The sequence below is a fragment of the Dunckerocampus dactyliophorus genome, chromosome 2 (assembly GCF_027744805.1).
Source record: "Dunckerocampus dactyliophorus isolate RoL2022-P2 chromosome 2, RoL_Ddac_1.1, whole genome shotgun sequence".
NCBI lineage: Eukaryota > Metazoa > Chordata > Actinopteri > Syngnathiformes > Syngnathidae > Dunckerocampus > Dunckerocampus dactyliophorus.
Genome location: NC_072820.1, coordinates 30,843,308 through 30,863,466, shown reverse-complemented (window position 1 = coordinate 30,863,466; position 20,159 = coordinate 30,843,308). Strand labels below are relative to the sequence as shown.

The 20,159-nt window shown below is 39.6% G+C and overlaps 3 protein-coding genes across 10 annotated transcripts; all 3 read left to right on the top strand.

The window, feature by feature from the left end:
- The first annotated feature begins 101 nt into the window (after nucleotides 1-101).
- Nucleotides 102-3,462, top strand: lrrc20 (leucine rich repeat containing 20). Of its 4 annotated transcripts, none has more exons than XM_054767605.1 (5): nucleotides 102-194; nucleotides 2,074-2,148; nucleotides 2,268-2,417; nucleotides 2,503-2,670; nucleotides 2,750-3,459. In XM_054767605.1, the coding sequence occupies exons 2-5, from the start codon at nucleotides 2,079-2,081 to the stop codon at nucleotides 2,884-2,886; spliced, it is 525 nt and encodes a 174-aa protein (XP_054623580.1). In that variant the 5' UTR covers nucleotides 102-194; nucleotides 2,074-2,078; the 3' UTR covers nucleotides 2,887-3,459. The 4 variants fall into 4 exon arrangements, with proteins under 4 accessions (XP_054623580.1, XP_054623581.1, XP_054623582.1 ...); XM_054767606.1 differs by having other exon boundaries at nucleotides 135-194; nucleotides 2,070-2,148; nucleotides 2,750-3,462; XM_054767607.1 differs by lacking the exon at nucleotides 102-194 and adding an exon at nucleotides 399-622 and having other exon boundaries at nucleotides 2,750-3,462.
- Nucleotides 3,463-5,699: 2,237 nt separating this feature from the next.
- ppa1a (inorganic pyrophosphatase 1a) lies at nucleotides 5,700-13,021 on the top strand. The gene is made up of 12 exons (XM_054767399.1): nucleotides 5,700-5,917; nucleotides 6,699-6,786; nucleotides 6,866-6,930; nucleotides 9,008-9,061; nucleotides 9,135-9,254; nucleotides 9,836-9,922; nucleotides 9,981-10,107; nucleotides 10,177-10,304; nucleotides 10,378-10,463; nucleotides 12,418-12,487; nucleotides 12,583-12,622; nucleotides 12,701-13,021. The coding sequence occupies exons 2-12, from the start codon at nucleotides 6,726-6,728 to the stop codon at nucleotides 12,727-12,729; spliced, it is 867 nt and encodes a 288-aa protein (XP_054623374.1). The 5' UTR covers nucleotides 5,700-5,917; nucleotides 6,699-6,725; the 3' UTR covers nucleotides 12,730-13,021.
- Nucleotides 13,022-13,109: 88 nt separating this feature from the next.
- On the top strand, nucleotides 13,110-19,952 carry sar1aa (secretion associated, Ras related GTPase 1Aa). Of its 5 annotated transcripts, XM_054767405.1 has the most exons (8): nucleotides 13,147-13,165; nucleotides 16,513-16,625; nucleotides 17,570-17,642; nucleotides 17,752-17,871; nucleotides 18,029-18,094; nucleotides 18,249-18,352; nucleotides 18,422-18,553; nucleotides 18,630-19,952. In XM_054767405.1, the coding sequence occupies exons 3-8, from the start codon at nucleotides 17,576-17,578 to the stop codon at nucleotides 18,747-18,749; spliced, it is 609 nt and encodes a 202-aa protein (XP_054623380.1). In that variant the 5' UTR covers nucleotides 13,147-13,165; nucleotides 16,513-16,625; nucleotides 17,570-17,575; the 3' UTR covers nucleotides 18,750-19,952. The 5 variants fall into 5 exon arrangements, with proteins under 5 accessions (XP_054623381.1, XP_054623380.1, XP_054623382.1 ...); XM_054767406.1 differs by lacking the exon at nucleotides 16,513-16,625 and having other exon boundaries at nucleotides 13,110-13,165; XM_054767407.1 differs by lacking the exons at nucleotides 13,147-13,165; nucleotides 16,513-16,625 and adding an exon at nucleotides 13,175-13,917.
- Nucleotides 19,953-20,159: the final 207 nt, after the last annotated feature.

Genomic DNA, 20,159 nt, shown 5'->3' with positions numbered 1-20,159 from the left:
GTTCACTTATTCAAATCAAAGCATTGTCGGGCAGAAAGTCCAGAAAATGCTGTAAAGTTGAAGCAGAGGGCTAGAAGGCGACCCATTGTATTAAAATCCCTTGAAAACAAACCAAAAAACACACTGACTAACCAGAACTCTAGTATAGGCTCGGAGGTAAAGCAAGTAGTGAAGAAGTGGATCCGGATCGAGAGGTAAGACAAGCACATTTCACTTCCTAGAGTAAATGTCATTTGTAAGTGTCTTAAAATAAAAAAAAGACTACAGTACTTATAAACATTAATTTGCGCATATGATATTGCAGTATGGACACTCCACTCATCTGCAACTCTCCTTCGCAGCTTTGATGCGCTTGAGATATACACAGCCCGTACATACCGGCCGGCGATTTTTTTTTTGCTAGTAGCCAAGCTTGTTCATGCTGCCTACTATAGCCACGCTAAAATAAAAAAAAACTTATTTAAAACTCATTAGTTCTATTTTCTAACGAGCCGGTTAACATTTAAGTGAGCTATCCCTTCAGAGGTGGGCTAAAAATACAAGCACGCCAAATTTGTCAAGCTATCCGCCAGCGGCTAGCATTAGCTTCCGGTTAACTTCCGGGTTAGAACGAAACGAGTAGGTAAGTGGAGTCTCCCTGTTTTAACGACAAATACTTATTAAATAACCACTACATACTTTGATTTTGTAATTCATTTGGCGTGTTTGTGCAGCATAGAGATAAACGTCGATTTATTAACATGTAGCTACTTCTGTACACACGACTCTATATCATGTGCCGTTGTCTCTAAATATAGTAGTGTCGTGGAGTACGAAGCTGAAGTTGGCTTCCGATTTGCCAGCTTCCGATTGGTCACTTAAGGGGAAATCTAAGGTGGAACGGACCTAATGAGCAGTGCGAGTTCTGATGGTCTGTTTTTGTGACACTTCTTAATGTGAAAACAATGACTTTACCTGACACTCACTATTGTATTTGTGAAACTTTTATTTGATTTGTGAAAATGCAATAAAGGCACATTTAGACGTTTTTTTTTTTTAGCACCCAGTCCATATTAGACCTGGTCCACTTTGAAAACCACTAGGGTTTAGACCTAGACTTTTCAAATCTGGACTGGATTAATCTACAGACCGAAAAGGTTCATAAAAACACACTTTGTGATTTGTAAAACCTTTATGCCGTTTGTGAAAATTCAATAAAGGCACATTTAGACGTTTTCATTATATGCTCAATGCCTACTGTACTTCCCATACATCGATGCACAATGACCCCCTCTGCTGTACAAAAAAGGGTACTGATGAAGTTAGTTACTTAGGGGTCATTTTGAGGTCATGTCCCTTTTCTTGCATTTTCACAAATAGAATAAAGGTTTCACAAATCACAACAAAACTGTGTTTTTAGGAAACTTTGAGGTCTACAGATTAATTCAGTCCAGATTTGAGAAGTCTAAGCTCAGTTATTTTCAAAGTGGACCAGCTCTAATATGGACTAGAATGTCAGTCAGTGTCAGTGTCAGTGTCAGTCAGTGGCAGCTAGGCAAAGATGCAAGAATAGCCGAACAGAGATAAGTTTGGTAAGGGAGTGATCAAACACGCGGGCATCGATTGGCGTAGCCTGAGGCAAGCTCAATACGAGACGCGTCATTTTGTTGGCAACGCTACGTGACACAGCAGACATGTAGGATTTGCTGCTGCACGTCGATTGCTTTTTGCGATCGGCTTTGAAAGGTGTTTATCAGCATGCAGTGATCATGTGTTTTTTTACGAAAATCGGACGATATTGATCGGTGGCCGATCGATCGGAGCATCCGTACAATTAAGCCATCTTTTTTGTAACCTAGTGCAGTGTCACACGGCTGGCTATTGGAGAGAAAGAACTTCCGTTTTGAGGGGACTTGCTTCCGGTTACGTATGCGTCACTTTTGCAAAGGATCCAAACTTGTTTTATGGACTGAAAATAATGATAGAATATAGTCACAGAACAGACACAGACATAACAATATCTATAATTAATTGGTTATAATATTGAATAGAAAGATTTATCTAATTATATATTTAATCCCATTTGGGAGACAGAAAAAATGGCGGAGGCAGTGGTTAATGTGGCCCGCAGGATCAATGCAACAGTCGAGGAAGGAAGAGATTATCTGGGTAAGACTTGCATCATTAGTGCAATCATTTAACATCCTTGGTCGATTTGTAATTTAACCAGCAGGTGGCATCAGTGGACTACAAATCATTATTGTATTTTTTTTTCGTTCTTTCTGCAGACTTGTCCAACTGCAAGCTCATTTCATTCCCCGATGGAGTTTTCAAGGTCCTGAGCAGCGTGTCCAACAATATCCGGGTCATCACATTGGCCGACAATGAACTGAAGGCCCTTTCCAGCAAGTTCTTCTCCACCTTCACACAGCTGAGAGGTGCTTGGTTAAAAATAAAAGTATTCACATGCACTGAGAAGCAACCGCTTGATTTAATCCTGTGTGGAATTGCTTTGTTTTGCAGAACTGGACCTGCACGGCAACGTTCTCACGAAGCTGCCCGACTCTTTGGAGGAGATGAAGCACTTGACTAGCATCAACCTGGCGAATAACAACTTCTCTGTATTTCCGGGTAAACTAACTGAAATGGCCACTCTGGAGAGGATTAACCTAGAAGAGAACAGCATCACTGGTAATAAAATGAAGCAAAATCAATCAAAGTAGTTGTTTATTCTCCTTATATGACATCATTATGTTGTTTGAATCCACAGAAGTCCCTTTGGAGAAGCTATCCGCAATGCCTGCGCTGAAGTGGCTCAACGTGATGGGAAACCCTCTAGACGCAAACACGCAATCCGCTCTCAAATCGCCATACAAATTTGACATCTTGTCAACAAAGGAGTCCTAAAAATTATGTTTACGCCGCATGTTGTGTGCCTTTCAGCCTTCCACTTGGATACTTTAGTGTGCTGAAGTAGACAACACTACCTGGAATCTTCTTACATTGAGATTTTTTCTTTTTTTGGAGCAGACATTGACTTTTGGGTGGGATATTATGGGATGTAATCAATTATTTATTACTTTGGGTTATATAAAAGTTTTTCTTTTTCCCAGTTTCTAACTGTCATGTTATTTGTTGCTGTTTTTCACTCCTGGATTGGAATTGATATATACAGTATCTCTTTATACAACCAAATATATTTTAATTAAGTGTCATTATTTGTGTAGGGGGGAAATCATTTTAGATCACAAGTAAATTATTATATAATTTTCACACATATGTAAAAAAAAAGTGTACAGGTACAAATTAAGCCCCCCCTCCTCAAATACACCTTGCATTTTTTAATTTATTTTATTCTTATTTTTTTTCCCAAGCAAAAAATTCCGCTAAAAATAAAATCTAAGTATATTCATCGTTGTCCAACGCAAAACATGTACTGTACTATATCTCAAAATTTTGACATTTTTTAATTAAAATTCTTTGTATTAAATTAAAATACAACTTTGACAAAATAAAAAATATCTTCATTGCTATCCAACACTGGGGCCCGGCCAGGCCCAGCCCGAAGAAACCTACGGGGGATCTCCCCCTCGTAGACCCACCTCCTACTGGGGACAAGCATAAGGGTCTGGTGCTATGTGTTTTGGGTGGCAGTCGAGGGCAGGCTCCTGGGCAACCCGGTCTTCGGCAGTCACATCTAGTTCTTGGGACATGGAATGTCATTTCTCTGATGGGAAGGAGCCCGAACTTGTGCGAGAGGTTGAGACATTCCAACTAGACATAGTCACACTCATCTCAACCCACAGTTTGGGTTCTGGAACCAAGCTCCTCGAGAGGGGCTGGACCTTGTTCTACTCTGGAGTTGCTGCAGGGGAGAGGCGGAGAGCTGCCGTGGGCTTATTAATAGCCCTGCAGCTCGGTGCCTCTGTGTTGGACTCATCCCCGGTGAACGAGAGGGTCATTTCCCTACGTCTTCGGGTTGGCGAAAGGGTCCTGACTGTTTGTACGTAAGCGCCCAACTGCAGTTCAGAGTATCCAGCTTTCTTGGAGTCCATCACAGAGGGGTGTTGGAAAACACCACAGCTGGTGACTCCGTAGTTCTACTGGGAGACTTCAACACTCATTTGGACAATGCCAGTGTGACCTGGAGGGGCGTGACTGTGAGGAACGGCCTCCCTGATCTGAACCCGTGAGGTGTGATGTTATTGGACTTCTGTGCGAACCACAGCTTGTCCATAACAAACACCATGTTCGAACATAAAGATGTCCACAAGTGCACACGGCACCAGGACACCCTAGGCCGCAGGTCTATGATCGACATTGTCGTTGTATCATCAGACCTGTGTCTGCATGTTCTGGACACGCGGGTGAAGAGAGGGGCTGAGCTGTCAACTGATCACCGCCTGGTGATGAGTTGGATGACATGGCGGGAAAGGATGCCGGACAGACCTGGGAGACCCAAACGTGTAGTGAGGGTGTGCTGGGAACGTCTGGCAGAGTCTCCCGTTTGTCGAGTCTTCAACTCTCACCTCCGGCAGAGCTTCGCCTGCAACTTGCGGGAGAACAAGGATATTCAAGATTCAAGATTCAAGAGAGTTTTATTGTCAAACTCGGATGTGCGAGGAGTTCGGTGAGGCCATGGAGCACAACTTTCGGTCGGCCTCTAAGAGGTTCTGGCAAACCGTCGCTTCGGAAAGGGGAAGCACTGCCCGGTCCACACCATTTACAGTAGGCACAGAAGCCTGCTGACCTCGACTAAGGATATAGTGGGATGGTGGAAGGAATACTTTGAGGCCCTTCTCAATCCCACTGACATACCTTCCATAGAGGAAGCAGAGTCTGAAAACATGAACGCGAACAGTTCCATCACCGTGGCTGAGGTGTCTGGTCAAAACACTCCCCAGTAGAAAAACTCCAGGGGCTGGAGGAATTTCGCCCTAAGTTCCTCAAGGCTCTGGATGTTGAGTGACTGTTTTGGCTGACACGTCTCTTCAACATTGCATGGAAGTCAGGAACAGTACCTCTGGATTGGGTGACCACGGTGGTGGTCCCCATTTTCAAGAAAGGTGAACGGAGGGTGTGTTCCAACCACAGGGGGATCACACTCCTCAGCCTCCCTGGGAAAGTCTATTCCAGGGTGCTGGAGAGAAGGGTACGATGGTTAGTCAAACCTCGGCTACAGGAGGTGCAATGTGGTTTTTGTCCTGATCGCAGAACACTGGACCAGCTCTGCACCCTTGCAAGGGTACATGGGAGTTTGCCCAACCAATATACATACACTTTGTAGACTTGGAAATGCCAATCAACCGTATCCCTCGCGGTATCTAAGGCTAACAAACGGCTAATAAAAAACAAAAATGTTCAAATATGTAATTTTTGTCATTTTCTCTCCAATCCAAAAAAATGTACTCATATTAAAATCATAGTATAGCCATTGCTGTCCAACACAAAACATTTACAGTAATCCCCTGTTTTTGGCGGTTAATTGGTTCCAGAGCCGACCGAGTTAAAATGTATGTATATAGGAGTCTGTGTTAATAAATAAATGTTTTCGTAGTTAGTGCATACAAAACCTAGTTATGACTTTCTAAATATGTGTTTTAACATTAGTAGAGCCCTGTAGACATTAAATAACACCCCGATAGTCACTTTTACGCTCCTATTATTCTTTGTTTACATCACATTTCTCAGGCTACGGCATCACTGCAGGGACATAACAGACGGCCGTTGCTGCTTGGAATAGCAAGCTAGTGAGCTAACTAGTTAGCCTCTCCAAGTTATGTATGTTTGTTAAAGAAAGTGTTTCAAACGGATTGGGGGAGAAGGACAAAGAAGACAAAACTTACTACTTCCAGACGGAATGGGAGGAGAACCTTTTTTTCAGCCATGGCATGTCGGCTCTGCTGGCTTAGTAGCTCGTCTCCATGCAATGTGAAAAGTAATGTAATCTAACGTCATTTCTCATGACATTACTGATGACTAGTGACCAAAATACTACATATAACTTGTTTTGCAATATTTTTGCCTAATAATAGGCCATAGTCAACCAGGAAACAGTCATCATTTATTAATTAGTATTAAAAAAACGCGATATACTCGAAGCAAGTTATAACGAGGAATCTTCCCCATTTAAACTAAATGACAAAGAAAGAACTACACAAATTTTGAAAAAATGCTGTTTGCTTGACGGCAACAATATATTATTTTTATTATGTAGTTTTAAAAAAATCATTAATCAAGGCGTTCTTCCTAATAAATGCCCCAAAAAACACTCCCAGTTACTATAAGGGGGAATGTGGTAGTTCTCCAATCACATTTTGTAGCTCATAAAATATCAAAGACCACAGAATGAAAGACATGGCAATGTAAGTGCGTATGTTATCAAACAGCTGCAGTGAAATTCCAAGTAGTCAAGCTAATCCACTCTGTTAATTGGTTTACAGCTAACGCCTGTTAAGTACCATCTGTTTTTGTCAGAAAAAGGCCTCTGGAGAGCCTTGTGGCAGTGACATAAACGATATGAAAATATACAAGCATGTAAAGATTGCTAAAAACATCCCATCTAGGCAGCAGAGTATGGCTAGAAGTGAAAACAGTGGTAATAATGCATGGTTGTTTACACTTTATTTATACACTCTTCACATCACATGCAACCTGTTGGCAGCTTAAGCAAGCGTGTGTGTGTATGTTACTCAGCGTGTAGCGTCTTCTTTTTCTAGCTGTGAGAGGAGCGAGAGGTCACCAAGATGAGCTTCAGCATCGAGGAGAGAGGTCGACCCAACACCAGCGACTACAGAGTCTTCTTTAGTAGGACCTTTTGATCAACTTAACGATGGAAGTTTGGTGTTTTTGTGACTTGAGTGACAAACGTGTCTATTTGGCACAGGGAACTCTGACGGCCGATACATCTCTCCTTTCCACGACATACCCATCTATGCAAATGAAGCCCAGGTGAGTCACCCCTCAATAAACATCTAATGGAGATACAGTATATATTGTATTTATTGTGGTTATTGTCTGACAATGTTTTCGTAGTTAGAGCATAGGAAAACCTGTTTACGACCTTCTCAATACGTACAGGTTCTAACATTACCAGAGTCCTCTAGACATGAAATAACACACCTGACCTTTACCACTCACATTACCCAACATAGTAGACATAAGAGAAAATAAGACAGAAGAAACAAGACACAATATAGACTCACACCTTAGCACTGGGAGAGTTCCTTGTTGTTCTTTTTTTACTTCTTGTTCTTGACAGTACACTAAGTCCCCTACTAACGAACATCCGATGTGCGAACATTGGGAGATACGAACACAAGCCGACTGGTCTATATTTTCATGTGTTTTGTCTTATAAGTCCATATTTATACTGGTACATGCTTGACTGGCAAACCCATATTTATACTGGTACATGCTTTACCAGCAGAGGGCACTGTGACACTGCTAATGGGACCAACAGATACAGGAAGACAAGGAAGAGGAGAGAGGAAGGCTAAGAGTTTTATGATACAACCCGGACAGAGCGTGTGATTAAAGTTAATGAAGGGTTAATAGGCCTTCTTAATTCTACACCACCCACAGAACACTACCTCTTTTAGAAGAGTCTAACGACGACGACCATTTGTCCTTTTTTTCAATAACTCCTCCTCCAACTCCACCACAACCAACAACGTATGCTCGACCACTCCTCTTCAAAGGTCCTCTCAAATCATTACGTATTATTATATCACTTTTATTATTGTTTTTTTTCATTAATTATCCTCGTTTAAAATTACTACTGCATCCAAACTCATATTTACATACATACGCATATACGTATATGTATACACGTACATGTAGTACCTATATCATTGGTAATATTACCTTCTCCCCGACTTAAGAACAATTCGACTTAAGAACGGTCGTCTGGAACCAATTGTGTTCGTTAGTTGGGGACTTAGTGTATTTCCTTTGGAAGCTATTGTCTAATCAATGTAACGTTGCTGACACCTAGTGACCAGTGTAGAATACTACATATCATCACACTGTCTTTGAATGCGTCTTCTGAATGTTCATTTAGCGAGGGATTACTGTATCTCCAAATTTTGTTTTTAAATGATTTTATCTAAAGCACACAGAAAATGTGTTGGTTTTTAAATGAAGATAAAAAGCTAAAAAAATTGGAGATGCATGCTTTCTGTTAGAGGGAAACAATACATTTCATTTATTGATTTATAATCATTTATAATAAGACTAATATTTTCTCCATTCTTAATTTGAGGGAAAATACTTTATATACGTTTATGAATTTATATAATGAATTAAAATCCTATAAAATATATAATGCATAATTTCTTACTCTCAACAAAAACATGTACAGAGCAAAAAACATGTATCTCTAAATGTAATCTCCAGAAATGACAATTATGTGTTACATTATGATTTTGTAAGGTTTTAGAACAAGATGAATGTTTTTTGCGTTTTTGTACAAATAAAAGTTTTTTTTAAAAAGTACATATCTCCATTACTCAAAAACAATAATTTTTTGTGTGTTGGATAAAAAAAATAAAAAATTAAGATAAATGTTTTTATATATACAGTGTACAGACCTGATCAAAATTTTAAAACAAGTTGAAAAATCAGGAGTGTATATACAGTGCAGGTCAAAAGTTTGGACACACACAATACAACCCCATGGCCCCAACCTCATTAATAAGGCAAGAAATTCCACTAAGTAACCCTGACAAGGCACACCTGTGAAGTGAAAACCATTTCATGAAGGTCATTGAGAGAACACCTGAGGGTTTGCAGCACTATCCAAAAAATATATAAATCATAAAATATCAGTGTAATATATGACATTATTTCACAGTTTTTTATGAAGCACATAATGCCACATGTATTCATTCATAGTTTTGAGAATCTACAATCTAAATAGCCATGAAACTAAAGAAAACGCATTGAGTGAGAAGATGGCCTGTAGTGTATATACTGTATATCACACAGAAATAAACATATTTTTTTGGCTATTGTTTGTATCTTGCAGAATATCTTTCACGCCGTCGTGGAAGTGCCCAGATGGACAAATGCAAAGATGGAGGTGTGCTCTCTTATTTCACTTTTCATTATAAATCAGCATTTTATTCACATTTTTTTGTCTGTATGTTTTCCAGATCGCCACCAAAGACGCTCTCAATCCACTTAAACAGGACGTGAAGAAGGGCAATCTCCGCTATGTGGCTAACGTGTTCCCCCACAAAGGTTACATCTGGAACTATGGTGCCATCCCGCAGGTATGTTCATATGACCACCACCAAATGACAGTGTGTACTTTTTATTACTGTCAACACTTCCTGTCGCCAAGACTATCCTTTCTCTGCTGTGTGAGGCAGTGGAGCGAAAGGATTTTGCCCGAGCAACAAGCCACTGCAAAAACCTTTAGAGCCGTGATTCCTAAAGTGGACCGCAATTGACTTCCATAATGTTTGCCATAAGATGTCATGTTGGCTGAAATAATCCATAATAATGTCGTCATCATAAACCGTTAACAGATTAACATTTTTAACCAATGTAAACATAACGTAACTGCTGTATAATGAAACTAAATAAAACTTTAAAAAAAAGAAAATGACTTACCATTTCAATACGCTAGACAACAGGAAGTTGTCCAAGCAATACTGTCACCTAGTGGCGTTTTATAGGTATTGCTGGGTTAGTAATTGTGTAATGTATGCAGTCTACTTGTAGTTTTTAGCATTTGCCTGGTAACATTTATTTGTGTGTGTACAGTATTTGATACTGTCATTTCTGGTTATTATGGGTATCGTCACATGTCTTGACCTCTGATGTCTGATGTCCTGTTTGCTTTGGTCAGACATGGGAGGATCCTCACCACAAGGACGCCGATACGGGCTGCTGCGGCGACAACGACCCCATCGATATTTGCGACATCGGAAACAAGGTACAAGGCAATGAGGGACATCAATTCAATTGCAGAGATCTAAATTGTCCTCTGTCAGGTGTGCTTCCGAGGGGAGGTGATCAAAGTCAAGGTGCTAGGCACGCTGGCGCTGATTGACGAGGGGGAAACCGACTGGAAGGTCATTGTGATCAATACGGACGACCCCGAGGCGGACGACTTTAACAGTAGGAGTGACAACAACGCAATGATCTCAGGTTGCTACATTTCTAGTTTGTCCTTCGTCGTCTCTGCAGATATCGATGACGTCAGACGAATGAAGCCCGGCTACCTGGAGGCGACGCTAGATTGGTTCAAACGCTACAAAGTCCCAGACGGCAAAGCTGAGAACCAGTTTGCATTTAACGGAGAGTTCAAGGACAGGGTAAATGTACCGTGCGGTGTTTTGTCTCCAGACAACACAGTGGAATGAGTGTCTTGTGTTGTGTCCCCCTTAGGACTTTGCCATAGAAACAGTGAAGAGTACCCACGAGTTCTGGAAAGCTCTTGTGTCCCAAAAGGCTGACACTGGCGACTTAAACTGGTGAGACACTAATAACGCTTTGCATTCAAACTTGTTTTTTTACCATTCATGTGTGACGTTGACAGTGCTTAGAGTAATTAAACTCAGTTAACTCAATTTAATGTAAAGAATTGTAGCAATTTACTTGAAAAACATTTGTCAAAAATATTTTATTTAATTAAATTATAATTTAACAATGGGTTAAAAATAAATTAAGACATATATTATTTTATTTCCTTACATATTTTTTATTGAAAGAAATGTGATAATTTATTTAAAGGATATAATTAAAAAATATTCATTTGCCACTTAAAACTTAACAATGTTTAACAATTTTATTTCATCATATATTTTTAATAGAAAGAAATTTAACCATATATTTGATTACATTTGTCATTTTAGTATTACAATTTATTATAAAAAATAAAATAATTAATTTTTTTTTAATTAATTAATTTTTATTAAAAGAAAAGAGGAAAAAAGAAACTAGCTCAGCTTTTCCACTTTGCAATACTACATTTGCCAGAACCTCTTCAAGGCCGACTGAAATTCATGCTCCATGGCCTCACTTAAGTCTTCCCACACCTGAGTTTTTGCCTCGACCACCGCCGAAGCCACGAGCCGCCTGCCGGTACCTGTCAGCTGCTTCAGGAGTCCCACAAGCGTGTATTATGTAGCATTATTCAGTTAGTGGGGAAATGCTGCCCCATTTTGTCTGCTGTGTGTAGTACATGCATGCAAATTCTGGGTTAGCCACTTCTCTCACATGGTGCCTTTAATACTGAACGAGTATTTTTTTTGTTATTTTATTTAATCATATTGCAATACAGTGTATTTGAATAAAAATATATTATTTTATTTCATCATGTATTTTTTAAGGGCTGCACGGTGACTGAGTGGTTAGCATGTTGGCCACACAGTCAGGAGAACGGGAAGACCTGGGTTCGAATCTCTGTGTGGAGTTTGCATGTTCTCCCCGTGTGTGTGTGGGTTTTCTCCGGGTACTCCGGTTTCCTCCCACATTCCAAAAACATGCATGTTAGGTTAATTGGAGACTCTAAATTGTCCATAGGTATGAATGTGAGTGTGAATGCTTGTTTGTCTATATGTGCCCTGCCATTGGCTGGTCACCAGTCCAGGGTGTACCCCGCCTCTCACCCAAAGTCAGCTGAGATAGGCTCCAGCATACCGCCGCAACCCTAATTAAGATAAGCGGCATAGAAAATGGATGTATGGATGTATTTTTTTAAGTGAAAGAATTTATTAAATCCATGATTTTAAAATTCTAATTTGTTATTCAAAAATAAAAAAATATTTGATTTTTAAATTTTAAAAAAAAGCATTTTTATCTGAAAAAAAGAGGAAAAAATAAAGTAGCTCATTTTGTCCACTTTGCAAAATTTGTCCTCAGGAGGCAATAGTGTATTGTCAGCCTGCAGTAACATTTACCATGATTTTGATTAACAAAACTTTCTGTAGTCTCTTTCCACTTAACAGTATTTTCACAACTGTATTATTTAGTTATTATTTCACATCATTCATTTGGAGTTCAGAAAATGCTTCCCCCTTTTGTCTGAAGTGTGGAGTGCAGGGGTCACCAACGTTTTTTCCTTGTGAGAGCTACTTTTCCAAAATGAAAATGGCCAAGAGCTAGTCATTTTTGTAACATTTATTTTCACAGCTTATTTTAAACCCAAACAAAGCGAATATGCTTGTTTTACCAGAACATGAACAAAATGCTGGTGTCCACAACTCACATTTTGTATTTCAGAATGCATTTCTTTCTACTGTTCTTTCATTATTAACTGAAAACCTAAATGAAAAGCAGGCTTGCGGGCACCTAATGTGGTCGTGGGGGGCGACCTGGTGCCCGCGGGCACCACGTTGGTGACCCCTGTTGTAGTGCATACAAAGTCTGGGTTAGTTCTCTGACATGGCACCTTAAATATTGAACTGGTATTTTTATGTCACTCAGCATGAACACGAGCATCGCAGACAGTCCGTTTTGCTCATCCGCCGAAGATGCCGCCGCTGTTGTTGAGTCGGTAAGCCAAATGCACTCACTTTCCATAAAATTAGGTACACCTGCATAATCTAATGAGATCCAATACAATATATACAGTATTTTAATCCTTTGCAGGCGTGTGCCTTCGGAGCTGAAGATCCCATTCCTAGTTCAGGTGACTAAAAAAGTACAAAACAATAAATGTTCTCTTTTGGGTCCTTTTTCTCACTAAATATTTTGGTTTTTTTTGCAGTTGACAAATGGTTCTACTATGAAAAATAAGGACATTTTGGATGGAAATCAATACATTCTTTGTTATTCCTTCACTTGACTTCTCTACCACTTATCAACAATGCGTGATGTATTCGATTCCTATTAACATGTGTTTTTCTGCACCTATTTTCATGCTTGTCACCACAAACAAAGCTAAGTCACATATGAATATTCCGAGTTAATTGTGAGTTAAAATGGAATTCCATATCTTACATTTTATACACAAAGTGAAATGCGTCATAAAAATAATGTAACAACAGCGTTTGTCGTCATTGATTAATAAATGGTTCGTTGTACTTTATGACGGTGCATTCTTTCATTACACAAACACGACACGGGGAGGCGCTCCAGTGTCAAAGTGAGTCATTTTATCAAACGAAGAAGACAAATTGGCTTGTCCGTTTCCAAGGAGACAGTTGACAACCGTTTCCTTTCTGGTGGGCTGGTAAGTCACCTGTTAAACCACGCTGAAGAAACATTTGACGAGTACTGTATTTTACCTACGTTAACTCCAAATGACTGATTATATAAACAGTCTGTTATAGGCCGACAAAATTACCACACTCGCTTGTAGGTAGCACCAAAGCAACCATTATGTCCGCCTACAAAGCTTCACAGCATTAATTAAAAACCTTGTATATAAAAGCTGATACTTGTTGTTGTTTGGACCTCCAAATATCACCAAAGTACCGATATGGATGAAGTCCAGGCACTATTCGGGCGAAAGCTTTAAACGAGCTAGTTTATGTGCTAGTTATGCTGCGTTCGATAGCTTGGGAAATTCCAATGACAAAGTATGTTGTTTATGACATAGTATGCTTTTTATACGGTATCTTAGTCTAATGTATTTTAGTGAGAAGAGTCGTCAAAACACTTCTTGTGATCAAAGTGATGAGTTAAGTCAATTCTCCTCCGGTACAAAGCGAGGACCGATGGCGTCACAACCACTAAAGACAAACAAATGCAACGCTTGTTACAACTTACGTTTTCATTAATGACCAGTACAAACACGGCGGTGACAAATATAGACGTTTGCGTTTACTTTGAGTAGCTCTGATTACATAACACACTAACAAGCTCTCGCTTCCGAGTGGGCTTAGAACGCCGCATGGACAACAACAGACCTGCACAGAGTGCATAAATGCTGCTACAGTCGTCTCCAGTTTATCGCGGTTAATTGGTTGCAGACCGCTATAAGTGAGTTTCCTTTCAGTAGAATTGAAATTAATAAATTTAATATTTTTGTAGTTACGACATAAAAAACCTTTTATCCTCCTGACGACCAGTAGTTCAAATTTGTCCTCTGTAGAGGACATTTGTAAACCTAAATATCTCCCACCCAGTGCATCCAATCGTATTAACTCCTTCCGTGCTTATAGAGGACATTCAGAGCTTTCCAATGATACCAAATTTGTAGGGGTGGGGCTTTGTTACCTTGACTTACCCGTAGAAGAAAATGGCTTCCCTCAGTGTAAGCACTTTTTATGGGAAGAGGAAAAGTAAGTGTTGAATACTTTTTATCAAACACATTTTGTCTTGAAATGCTGTTGGCATTTTATTTACAAGACTCTTATGAACACGTTAAAGTGTTGTTTGAGTTATTTTAAGTGTATTTGAGCCTAGTATTAAAGTGTTTTAAAAATGTCCTCTGTAGTGGACATTTGAAGTTATTTTGTCCATTTTGCTCTTTTTTTCCCAAATGACAAGAAAGGGAGTCATTCTCAGAAGCAGAGGGAATTTTACTGCGGATTGTTGATGGAAATTCAGACATTGAGTTATCTGATGAAGATGATCAAGATCCACTGTTTGAGGCAGAAGTACAGGAAGATGATGTACACAAATCAGCGTGAAGTACTTGTGTCTGGAGCAACGTTAAATACCACACCCGAAGAACTGAAGACATTCTTTGGGAATTCTATTTATTCTATTCTATTTATTTGGACTGTCTAGGATATCCAAACATTCAAATGTATTGGGCCTCAAGTACTAGAGTAAAAATTGTGGCGGAATCAATGACCAGAAATTGGTTTTACAAATTGAGAAACTCCATCAAGCTCGTCAACGACCTTGATTTTTCAGATGAAGAAAAAACAAGTGATCTCTTGTGGAGAATCAGGCCCCTCTTGAGCAAAGTAAGGCAAGGATGTCTGAGTCTGCCAAGAATAGAAAAATTGTGCATTGACGAGCAAATGGTCGATGCCCAGTGCGCCAGTATGTACCGGGCAAACCAAACCCAACTGGACTGAAGGTATTTGTCTTGGCTGCACCAACTGATTTAGTTTTGGATTTTGTGGTCTACCAAGGCAAGACAACTTTCACAGCTACAGGAGGAAAGGGCATCGGGGATGGGATGGTGGATGAAACACATGCATCAAGGTGTCGCCAATCTGGCTGCAACAGTAAAACATATGTTATGTGCTCCAAGTGCAAGATTTTCCTTTGTGTTTCCAAGAAAGCTTTTTGAAGTATCGTACCAAATAAGCATAATAGAAGCAAAAGTGAAACAAAAGAAAAGAGATGATGGACAGTTATGTTTATGTTGAACTTTATCAAGTTGACTTTTTGATATTTTTGTTGGACTAACTGTTTCACAATGAAGTTCCGTTTCCCCTGTATTGGGTTCCGATGTCCACTGTAGAAGACACATCATAGCTTAAAAACAAAAATAAAAATTTAAAAAATTTCTTTTGCAGTATTCCAATTACTTCACATAGATTGGGGAATTTCAAAATAAATGTGATTGGACAACATTTTTTTTCCTGGTAGTCAGGAGGTTATGATAAATATGTGTTTTAACATGATTAGAGCCCTCAAGACAGGAAATAACACCCTTATAGTCACCTTGACATTTGTATTACCCAGTGCAGTAGATACACTCCTGATCAAAATCTTAAGACCAGTTGAAAAATAGCTAGAATTTGCATTGTGCACATTTGGATCTTAATGAGGTTTTAAGTAGAGCTACAATATACAAAAGCAAGAAGGGGGGGTGAGACAAAAAACACTTTGATCAGCTGATCATAAGTTTAAGACCATCGCTCAAAAAATAACAGAAAACTCTCCAAACCAGAACAAAAATGTTCTCAGTAGGACTCAGTAATGAGTAGCTCCACCGTTCTTGTTAATCACTTCAAAAATGGCTTTGGGCATGCTTGATGCGAGTGTTTCCAGGAGGCTAGTGGGAACATTGCTCCAAGTGGTGAAGATGGCTTCACCAAGGGCATCAACTGTCTGGAACTGATGGCCATTTTTATAAACTTCCCTTGCCATCCATCTCCAAATGTTCTCTATGGGATTGAAATGAGGGGAACATGTAGGATGGTCCAAAAGAGTGATGTTATTCTCCCTGAAGAAGTCCTTGGTCAAGCGAGCATTGTGAACTGCAGCGTTGTCCTGTTGAAAAACCCAGCTGTTACCACACAGACGAGGGCCCTCAGTCATGAGGGATGCCCCTGCAACATTTGCACGTAAGCAGCCACCGTTTGACGACCCTGCACCACCTGAGGCTCCAGTGTTGCACTGAATGAAAAAGCACCCCAGATCATGATGGACCCCCTCCACTGTGCCAGGTAGAAAACATCTCAGGTGGGATCTCCTTGTCATGCCAGTAACGTTGGAAGCCATCTGGACCGTCAAGGTTACATTTTTTCTCATCAGAGAATAAAACCTTTTCCACCTTTCAGTGTCCCATGTTTGATGCTCCCTGGCAAAGTCTAAATGGGCACTTTTGTGGCGTTGAAGGAGACGAGGTCTTTGAATTCGTTTTTGTTTTTTTAAACCTTTTTCCCGCAGATGCCGTCTGATGGTTATTGTGCTGCAGTCGGCACCAGTAAGGGCCTTAATGTGGGTGGAAGACCGCCCTGTGTCTTGATGGACAGCCAATCGGATTCTCCGGCTCAGCGCAGGTGTGATTTTTTTGGGTCTACCACTTGACTTTTTTGTTCCATAATGCTCAGGATCTTTCAAAAATGTAGAATGACTGATTTACTGCTCCCAACGAGTGAGCGACGTTAGAACTGCGATGTAGCGAGGGACGACTTGTATATAATGTTGTCTTTATAATCTAACAAATTGTTATTGATGTGCATTAAAAATATCTTGAAATATCTCCAATGTCATGCACTGTTTAATTTCACTGTTTCTGTTCGTAGTAATGAGTTAGTGATAGGGATGCTCCATCCATGAGTGAGATCGGCCGATACCGGTCACATGGATTAACTGTACCTTTTTCAATTTATTTATCAGTGTTATTGGCCAGGGCCGCTGTTACACAATTCCAAGGGCCCCTGGCAAATAGGTAACTATTAAAAAATAAACTTATGGGCCTTGCATTTATTTTTGTGAAACGATTTTTGTACTATTTGACACAAACCTGAATTGAATTTGATGCATGTTTTGGAATAATAATAATACATGGCAAATAAATTGTACAATTTTTAGTTCAAGATAACAAAATTAACAGAATAAAATAATACAAATAAATATCTTTATTAAATGGAAATCTGTCCTGCCTAAAATAGAATAAATTGAGTGTCCAGGTTGCAGGGGTGTCCAACTTCCATCACTATTAGAGATGTCACCTATTTGTGTTTTATTTATGACTGGCAACATTTAAATTGTACACTACTTTATTTACCAAGCACATCTCCACAAAACCGGCAAAACGGGACAAAGTGTGTCCCGTGTCGGCTCAATACGGGTGTTTGGCAACCCTACGTGACACAGCACACCTGTAGGGTTTGCCACCGCACGCTCAACGTTTTTTGTGATTGCTTCGATGAGAGCATCCCTAGTTATTGACACTATAAACAATACATCAGCGGGGTAATTTGTGTGATTTATGTTCCAGGAAAAGATGCCCGCGATGTCAGTTTTAGTTTACTGGGTCTCCAGGAGGTTTAATAATGTTTTGAAGTTCTTAGGTAAGCATCGTTGTCGATGTCTTTCTGCAACAGACACACAAATTGTCCCAAATTGCAAAGTCCTTGAAGGGTTATTCTGTGTTTTGTTTTTTTTTAATCGTGACTGCAGGTCTGTACAAAAAGACAGGCAAGCTGGTCTTCCTGGGCCTGGACAATGCGGGCAAAACAACTCTACTGCACATGTTGAAGGATGACCGGCTGTGTCAGCACGTGCCCACACTGCATCCAAGTAACGTTTTTTTTGCCAAATAGCACCACCTATGTAGCTAAATATGGTGCAATATTAGAATGAGTATGATGTAGTGCACTCAAAACTGCCCATTAGCTTGGATTAGAGTGTACACAGGTGTACCTGATGAATAGTTGCCTGTTTTTACTCCTCAAAGCGTCTGAAGAGCTGACAATCTGCGGCATGACATTTACCACCTTCGACCTGGGAGGACACGTGCAAGGTGAGAGGTTTCCATCGCACTTAATGGCGCTTTTCTAGGTAGTTAAAGACGCTTTGGTACCCTAAACAAAAGAAAAATCTGGGTGAGCAATGTTAGACATTTCGGTAATTCCTAGAGTAATTACTGTAAACAATTAAACTTCCTATGTTAACAGCTCGAAGAATGTGGAAGAACTACCTGCCTGCTGTGAACGCGGTGGTCTTTGTGGTGGACTGTGCCGACCACGACAGGCTGGAGGAGTCCAAGATGGAACTGGACGTAAGTGTGAGACTGGCATGACGCCAACAACACCTTGTGACGCTAACGCCACCGGGTTGTGCCGGCTAGGCCCTGCTGGCAGACGACACCATCGCCAACATGCCCGTCATGGTACTGGGGAACAAAATTGACCGTCCGGAGGCCATCAGCGAATGCAGCCTGCGAGGGGCGCTCGCTCTGGACATGCAAGTCACAGGAAAGGTGGGTCACGCTCGGGTTTCAAGAGGAGGACTTTGAGCGTCTACCATGTTTTTAATGGAACATGACGTCCCAACAGGAAAGTGTGATACCCAAAGACGATAGTGCGCGACCCCTGGAGGTCTTCATGTGCAGCGTGTTGAAGAGACAAGGCTATGGCGAAGGATTCAGGTGGCTGTCACAGTACATTGACGGATGACTCGGCAGCTGATGGACCCTTTGTAACAATATTGAGTCATTTCTGCAAATCATCTGACATCAACACACACCCACACTCACACACACACACACCCTCACTTGAGTACTTATAATTTAGTCATAACATCAACGTCCAACAAAAAAAACTTGTATCTCCGCTTTCTGTGATTTTTGTATTTCTTTTCTTCAAATTAAATAGGAAAAAAATATTCAGATAAAAGTAAAAAAAATGTTAATTTTGTTTTAATTTTTTTGTAGTTAAACAGAAATACAAATAAAAAAAAGTACGTTGCTGTCCAACAAAACCATGTATCTCCAAATTTTGATAAAAAAAAAAAATTCAATCCAAAACGAAAAAAAAATATTCCCCTAAAAATAAAAATGCACATAGTTCGTAGTTTTTAAAACATAATTTGTGAAGATGAACAAAAAGTAATAGTAGTATAAAAAAAATCTATAAAATGAATCTTTGTTATGTATTGAACCCACTCCCCAAATCATGCTTTTTGTTGGAGAGCAACTATAATTAAAACTTTTAAATCAATACTTTTTACATTTTTATCTGAATGGTTGTGTTTTGGATAAAAAAATGTGTTTAAATGTTGGACAGCTTCAACAATACTAAAAATTATCTTTTACATTTTTATCCGAATGTGATTTTGGATTTGAAGGGAAAAAAAAAAAGTGATACATGCTTTTTGTTGGACAGCAACAGTAAATATTAAAATAGTGAAACATCTATTAGTGGTTAAAAAGGGTCATTTATATTTTATTCTCACTATAAAGTGAAACACTTGTTGATTGAATATAATTGCACTGCATGGGGAGTAAGTTAATAGTTTAAATATATTTATAAAATACATTAGAATGTATTAAAAATGAAAACCATTTACATTCTGTCAGTATGATGATGCAGCAGATGCCTTCATAAAGTAGCAGTATCATTTAATAATACACTATACCAGATTCAAATGTGTTTGTCCTGTAGCGGCTGTGTAACCATTTAAGATGAAAGTGCAACGTGTGATACAACATCCTGTAAATGAATATCCATAATAGATCAGCATGCTTTGTGTACAGGGCCACATCGTCTCATAATTAACATATGCAGGGATTTGACATATAAAGACTGGAGGGTATGTTGTGAGTTGTATTATGCAAGTAAGATCATATAACTGATGTAAAATAAATGTAAATGTATGTACAGCTGACTTGGGTTTATGCAAAGAAGCTGCACTTACAACAGCAGGTCAGAGGTGCGTGCCGTGTTCAAATGCTGGAATAAGGTTTTTTTTGGCCACAATTTTTGTTTTGCTTTGTTAGCTCAAATGTAATTCCCAAAAGGGGCACTAATAAAGTATTGCAAGTGTTGCACTCATTCTTGCATCAAGCAGTGTTCACTTTTTAATGG

What these genes read in the sequence shown, in the direction of transcription:
- lrrc20 (XM_054767606.1), top strand. Translation starts at nt 2,079, where the DNA reads ATGGCGGAGGCAGTGGTTAATGTGGCCCGCAGGATCAATGCAACAGTC. An exon ending in CACCTTCACACAGCTGAGAG is followed by an intron (nt 2,418 to 2,502) that starts GTGCTTGGTTAA and finishes TTTGTTTTGCAG; the next exon opens with AACTGGACCTGCACGGCAAC. An exon ending in AGAAGAGAACAGCATCACTG is followed by an intron (nt 2,671 to 2,749) that starts GTAATAAAATGA and finishes TTGAATCCACAG; the next exon opens with AAGTCCCTTTGGAGAAGCTA.
- ppa1a (XM_054767399.1), top strand. Translation starts at nt 6,726, where the DNA reads ATGAGCTTCAGCATCGAGGAGAGAGGTCGACCCAACACCAGCGACTAC. An exon ending in ACTATGGTGCCATCCCGCAG is followed by an intron (nt 9,255 to 9,835) that starts GTATGTTCATAT and finishes TGCTTTGGTCAG; the next exon opens with ACATGGGAGGATCCTCACCA. An exon ending in CCGCCGCTGTTGTTGAGTCG is followed by an intron (nt 12,488 to 12,582) that starts GTAAGCCAAATG and finishes AATCCTTTGCAG; the next exon opens with GCGTGTGCCTTCGGAGCTGA.
- sar1aa (XM_054767403.1), top strand. An exon ending in CGTGCCCACACTGCATCCAA is followed by an intron (nt 17,872 to 18,028) that starts GTAACGTTTTTT and finishes TACTCCTCAAAG; the next exon opens with CGTCTGAAGAGCTGACAATC. An exon ending in CCTGGGAGGACACGTGCAAG is followed by an intron (nt 18,095 to 18,248) that starts GTGAGAGGTTTC and finishes CTATGTTAACAG; the next exon opens with CTCGAAGAATGTGGAAGAAC.